Source organism: Barbus barbus, assembly GCF_936440315.1.
Source record: "Barbus barbus genome assembly, chromosome: 2".
NCBI classification, from domain to species: domain Eukaryota; kingdom Metazoa; phylum Chordata; class Actinopteri; order Cypriniformes; family Cyprinidae; genus Barbus; species Barbus barbus.
Genome location: NC_136730.1, coordinates 17,428,161 through 17,435,131, shown reverse-complemented (window position 1 = coordinate 17,435,131; position 6,971 = coordinate 17,428,161). Strand labels below are relative to the sequence as shown.

Below are 6,971 nucleotides of genomic sequence, written 5' to 3'. Positions count from 1 at the left end.
GTCTTATAAAAGATAGAATTACAAAAGACAACGTACAGAATACTGTGACAACATTTAAATGAGTTAAAAAAATAAGTATTAACAAATAAATCAATCTCGCATAAGCACAGGTTAACATGCTTTAGGTGCTTCATATGCAGTGGTGAGTAAAAGATGCTTGCGTCGACAAGAGTATAAAAATAGAATACCATTAGTAAATGTAATACTGTATATACTAATATACAGGGCCTAGCTGGCTGCTGCTTCAACAAGCATTAGGAAACAGGTCCTAGCCCTCTCTCTTTATTCTTTTGTCTTTCTTTTTCATGCTCAATATATATGAGAGATTACAACCAAAAAAGAAAGAAAAAGGAGGAGAAATTTTTACTGTTAGTATCCATCACAGTTTCAATTTCTTTTTACTTTGGTCTCTGTTACAGTTAAAGTTAAATGACATGAAGTCAGGGAACGGGGGAAGACGAAGACCTGTGGAACATTGCCTTCTATTCCACAGTTTATTGCGGCTTTGGAACAGTAACTAAAAGCACAATTAAGTAAATATAAAATGGATGACTTAAAATATATCAAAACATTCAACAACAACAAAAATTATATATATATATATATATATATATATATATATATATATATATATATATATATATATATATATTTTGCATGCCCTTCAGTTTGACCAATATTTAACTGTCAAACCATCAGGTTCTTCAGTCGCTACTTTAGGTCCACAATCTTTATTGCCAAAAACTAATAGCAGGACTTCGATATACTGTAATCTCTTCATATATTTTCCTTCATTAAATGGTGCTTTAATAAACCATTTAAAATCAACGTAACTATAAATTGACTATGTAATTAATTATTTTAAAGATAAAAAAAAAAGGCTCTCAAAATTCTAATTAGCCTACACTAAATTGGGACTGATCCAGGAGGTTAAGGGGTAGGTAGATGGATATTTTGGCTTAAAAGGAATGTTTTGGGAACAGCGCAAGAGTCCTTTATCTAGCACACTCTCTTCAGGCCTTCAATACATATAGATCAGGCAGACTAAAGTCCAGAGCTCTCAGCAGCAGCTAACAGCTGAAAGTCCAGTGGTACTGTAAACCCTCACACAAACACACGCGCGCGCCAAACACACAAAGAGAAATGAAATCATTCACACACTGAGGCTGCAGAAGTTGCCAGGTTAGAGCAGAGTGCAGCGGAAGAAGCTTGGCTTCTTGGATCGTCTCTCTGTGATTTTGACTGCTCCTCCTCCTCCCGAAGGGTTATTCTCATTCTAAACACAAAGATGCAAGCAAACAAGAATCCATTCAGCATTAGTGTTAGACATAAAACCACATTTAAAAGTTTTTTGGACACAATAAAGACAAAAATACTAACATCTTATATTTCTGTATTCGAGTTGTCAGTGAGTAGTACTAAGCCTAACCATTTTCTGAGATTCAGGATGATAAACATTTTCTACATGATTGTAATATTTCATTCTCACCATTTTTCTGTTTAATCTGGTCATGATGTCTCTAGCAAGAGTGACAAAGGCCTAGCATTGAAGAAAACATGCCATTAGACTAGATCAGTAAAAAATGCAAATCTTGTTCAAAAAACATTAATCAACATTAGATCCAAAAAAGACTGATTTTAGCAAAAGCATTTCCCCCACCTCTTCAACATTTGAGCTAGATTTTGCACTTGTTTCCAAGATCTTGATTCCATAATCAATAGCTAGCTGTAGCAGAAAAAAGGGAACTGTTTAAATAAACATATCAGCATTTTTACGCACTAGCTTGTTTCTGAACTGAGGTTTGCTTCATAAAATAGATTTTCAGTCATTTGAAAATGACTGATACATAATGATACATACCTTTTCCCCTCTTTCTTTTGAAACTTGCCTCTTATCATTCATGTCACATTTGTTACCCAATATCATCCGTTCCACATCTGATGATGCATGCTGATCAAACAGACAGAGGGAAAATGAATCTCACTTTAAATGAAAAAAGTGAAAACTTCATGCATTAGATCTGTTTCTCACCTCTTCAATGTTCCTGATCCAGTTCTTGATGTTGTCAAATGATTTCTCATTTGTGATATCATACACCAGCATAATTCCCTGTGAAAATGACAGAAAAGAAACACATAGATTAGGCAATGTAACCTGTGCAGAAGCATATCTAGCATTATTTGCTCAAAAGAATAAGACCATTACCATTGCTCCTCTATAATATGCAGTGGTGATGGTTCTGAACCTCTCCTGTCCGGCTGTATCCCTTTATGGCAAATTTAAAAAACACATTTAAAAATAGTTTGTACACATTATAATTTATACCAGGCTTGCCCAAACTTTTTACTAAGGCAGGCCGAAAAATCAAACTTGATTGAGGGTTGTGGGGCTAATGTAAGTCCTGCATATTATCCAGTTCAATCCAAATTCAATGATTTTCAAAAGCAATACAAAAAACTGTAAAGCAACAATATAAATTCAAAATATGCTTTAATGGAATGTTTTTTTTCTAGGGGTGCTCCGATTGATCGGGAACCTATCATTATCTGTCGATAATTGCTTTGGGATGTTTGATCGGTGGTCTCTAAAAAAGCCGATCTCTAGCTGATGCACACTCTAACCGATGTGCGCTCATGCACACTCGCAGCGCACGTACATAATGCCAGATTCACATTACTCCGGTCGTTTCTGCACCGAGTCTATCTTTGCTGTACTGCACGCACCGAATCAAAGTGACAGCACATTGTTTGCGGTAAATATGAACATGGATTGACACGAAAATGTAGTAATTACTATAAATGCATATAATTACAGTCTACTGTGTTTCAGAGTCATCACGTGGCTTTTTGGCTAGGTTTAAAGGGGAAAAAAAAAAAACTTTTTATAAACAAGGCAATAATAGATGGCACTCATGGAAGTATGGAAAGCAAAGTTCTTTATAAACGGCAGGATTGCTTGTAATAAAGATTTAAATGCAAAAGAAAATTCAGTAGAGCTGACTGTTTCTGCTAGTCATAAGTTAATTTAGAATGTTTGTGATAACATAAGAAAAGTAGTTTAAATGTGTTGCCACTTGCTTGAGCAACTTAATATATTAATCTAGAAGTAACCTAAATGCAAAAGTAAAAAGCATTGAATAATGTGTTTCTTATATTCACTGCATTTAAGCACGTCTATAAAGATTGTATTACTGTAAAAGAAAACAGAATCACAATGAAAAAGCATTTTCAGTAACAATGTTTGGATTTGAAATCAAAATAATGGATAAATGTTGTGTTCACATCAGTAGTGGACTCCTGTGTGAAATCAGGCTTGTGCTGTGTGTAAGCTTTTCTGCAACAATTGCACAATTGTAAAAACAAAAATGCACTGGATGATCAAACATTTAGGTGAGATAAATGTATATTTTCCCCCTCAAATTAAAAAAATCCTCTCTCACAAGAGTCACCTAAGAAGGGAATACCTTCCATTTTCAAAAATGAAATTCAGGCACTGAATAAATGTCTAAAAATACTCATTGGAGTATCACTATAAATAATTCTACATGATTAAAAGATGGCTTTAAAAAGATCAGTATCGGTGATCGGATCGGCAGATACCGCTTTCTGTGATCGCCCTCAAAATTCCTGATCGGAGCATCCCTATTTTTTTTTCCCTATTTTCCCCCCATTTGTGATATGGCATAGCGGCCAAATCTTTACACAGGTTTGGGCATCTTTGCTTTATACAGTATAATGCAGACTTGTGCAAGTTCTCACCAGATCTGAAGCTTGATCTTCTTCCCATCCAGCTCAATTGTTCTGATTTTAAAGTCAATCCCTGCAATAATAATGTTTAGAAATAAGTGATGTGAAACTTCATCTCAAAACCTAGTGTTCACACGACAAAAGTCAGTCCTATCATGACACATTTACATTTACATTTATTCATTTAGCTGACGCTTTTATCCAAAGCGACTTACAATTGCTATATATGTCAGAGGTCGCACACCTCTGGAGCAACTAGGGGTTAAGTGTCTTGCTCAGGGACACATTGGTGTCTCACAGTGGATTCGAACCCGGGGTCTCTCACACCAAAGGCATGTGTCTTATCCACTGCACCACGCACCACCCCACAATGTGAAACTGACTCATTTCAGAACACATCACAAAGCTTTCCACTTAAAGGGGACTGTTGCATTAGCACGTTTTCATGGCGTAACTATGGAGATGGAATGTGTAGAAAGGTCAGAATGGTGTAACATATGTCTGACCGACTCAATGGCTGCAGTGTTGGAAAAGGCTTTGCACATGCATGTAAACCCGTTGCTTTCAGTAGCAACAGAACATGGCCCCTGATTATGGCAATTATGAGAAAACTTGGCAGTGTGTATTGAGGCATTCAATCCTGCCACCAGTGAAAGCTCAGACAGGACATGGGACAGGAAGTGACACACCAGTATTGTCTATGGCAATAGGGGAAGTCTGTGGCATAACAATGACAAAAGGTCAAGGAACTCTCGCACGGGTTTCGCACAGGAAATGATGTATTGGACCACAGTAGAGACAGGTTTACCTAAAGGCATGTCAAAAATATCACAACAAGTAACTTGGTTAAAAACTATGAGCTTGATGACCTAGTCCATATATGTTTGTACAATTTCTTGTGATGTGTACATTCTGATTTTGAGGGTTCCATATTCTAGAATAACACTATAGCTCTGCTGACTTAAGAAACATAATGCTTCTTCTGTAATAGTGTTAAAATCACAACGAAAAGGAAGTAACTACAGATCTTTTCTACTGTGGCGTACATCCGACTGAAACAGATTACCGAAAAAGAAAAAATGCAGGGTGAGGACTTTCAATCCATTGGTGATTGATGGGATTTTGAGATGTGGCACTCAAAAGTGAAGGGAGATGAATGTGAGCTTGCAGGGGTGAGGTTTAAGTAGACTAAACGATTGGACAAGTCCTGCATATGTCACCAGAGAGAAGTCTGTCGTTTTTCCCAGAAGGGTCAAATGTGACACTTTGATGAGATCAAAACATGAAAAAATTAAACGTATACACAGATTAATTGTTCGAAATAGGATCTATAACATGAATTTACAAAACAAAGTTAGCATGAAATTAAATTTCATGCTAACTTTAAAGTGAAAGTGTACGTAGAAACATCACCATGTTGTAAGCAATCAGATGCTGATGAAATAAGCCACCTGTGACAGCACACAAACCCATTTTTTACTCTTAACCAAGTAAAGTGCTCGTTCTGGCCCTCTTGAAATCTAGTTTAGTGGTAAAACGTGACTCTACACGTCTCTTTAACCACAGAAACTAAAGTGCAGTCCAACCCACACCGCTAGCACAACACAGCTAATCACATGCTAGCTCTACAAACACAGCATGCTTATAACGTCGTGTTCAAATTACAGATTAAAGTAGTATATTCCAAGTGATCCTGACATTTCATTTAGTAAAATCGGGTGTTTGTCATTTGAAACGCTAATAAAACACATGTCGATGAATAGCTCAAGTGAAGCGGCAGTCACATCCACGGCCTCTTCCTGTCACTTCAGCAGACAGTCACGTGTGTGTAAACCTGCAAGTAACTCTAGAACAACTTATTTCTCCTCTCCTCCTGCCGTATAAGAGGCATTCCTGTAATGTACACACAGAAGCCACAGAGGTGAACTGACCTATAGTGGAGATGAAGGTGGTGTTGAACGCGTCCTCACTGAATCGAAACAGCAGACACGTCTTGCCCACTCCGCTGTCTCCGATGAGCAGCAGTTTGAACAGATAATCGTACGTTTTCGCCATGCTTTCTGTTTCTCCTGTCTGTCTGGCTACCTTGCTTTGGCTCGGTAGCAGAGTAACGGTATTCGGCTAACGGTACATAAAAGATGCGCTTGAACTTGTGTTTCCGACTTTGCTGCTCACAGTCAGCGAGGAAGAGGCTGGGCGTGACGCGGGGCGTCAAGAAGGTTTGTTATTGGTAAGGAAGCTTTAGTAAATCATAATTTTGACATAAAAGAGGATAAGCGGGGGAATATATGAACTACGAAGTCATATTTATTAGGTAAAAGTCTAAATGATGATGTACTAAGTCATAATTATAAGATAAAAAAAGTTATGAGGAATTGGTCATAATGATTAGTTGTAACAGTCAAACGTTTTTATTTCATAAATATATTACATATAAATTATTATCTCAAAATAGTGACTCGCTGTCATAATGTTTACTTTTATAATCAAAATTTCCATTATACAAATTGTTTCTTATATTTCTTGATTTAAAAAATAGCTAAACGTACTATATCTCTATGCTCATGCTATTTTTCCCTTTTCTATTTTCATATTATTTTCTCTTTTCCTGTATGTTGTATATGTTCAACAAAACCTACTGTATTTTGTAACTGATCATGTTTATTAAATATAATTTGATCGTCAAATAGAAAAGCTACAGAAGGTAATGGGATTTTGCTTCATCGCAATTACTCTCTTTTGAACCCATTAATTAGAAAGATTAATTCGCTGATTTGTTCAGTGATGCATTTTTAATATTTAAGCAAAGATGACTGAATGTGTGAAGAGGGTGGAGAATCTATGCGTGCGTTCGGTGTTTCGTCCAAAAATATTTTTTAAAACTTCTGCATAGGACACACCCGTGTTTTCTCACTTTTCCTACCTCCTTTAGAAGTTTCCTCCGCTCTCGCAGAGCAGTACTTAGATGCAGTTCCGGGTCACGGGCTGTAGAACGGAGCAGAGCCGAAGAATGGAACGAAGCAGCGTCAATTTATTACAGTATTGGGACACAGCCTGTTACTTTCAAATACATCTGTGTAATACCGGACTTTTTGATCCAAATGATTCATGATGCGGTGTTTTTTTACTTTGTCATATTAATACCCACATCTATGTCAGCTTTCTGAATTACACATTATATGATTATCATTTTAGGGACAAACCTGTTGTTCATACCAAATTTC

At 36.7% G+C, this 6,971-nt stretch overlaps 1 protein-coding gene across 1 annotated transcript; it reads right to left on the bottom strand.

The window, feature by feature from the left end:
* Nucleotides 1–1,036: 1,036 nt before the first annotated feature.
* Nucleotides 1,037–5,929, bottom strand: LOC306882880 (ras-related protein Rab-8B-like). Its single transcript, XM_079437866.1, has 8 exons — nt 5,679–5,929; nt 3,760–3,820; nt 2,207–2,267; nt 2,033–2,110; nt 1,862–1,951; nt 1,661–1,726; nt 1,490–1,540; nt 1,037–1,276 (listed from the first exon to the last, which is right to left on the bottom strand). Exons 1-8 carry the CDS (start codon nt 5,800–5,802, stop codon nt 1,184–1,186), a joined length of 624 nt encoding a protein of 207 aa, XP_079293992.1. The 5' UTR covers nt 5,803–5,929; the 3' UTR covers nt 1,037–1,183.
* Between the last annotated feature and the right edge of the window lie 1,042 nt (nt 5,930–6,971).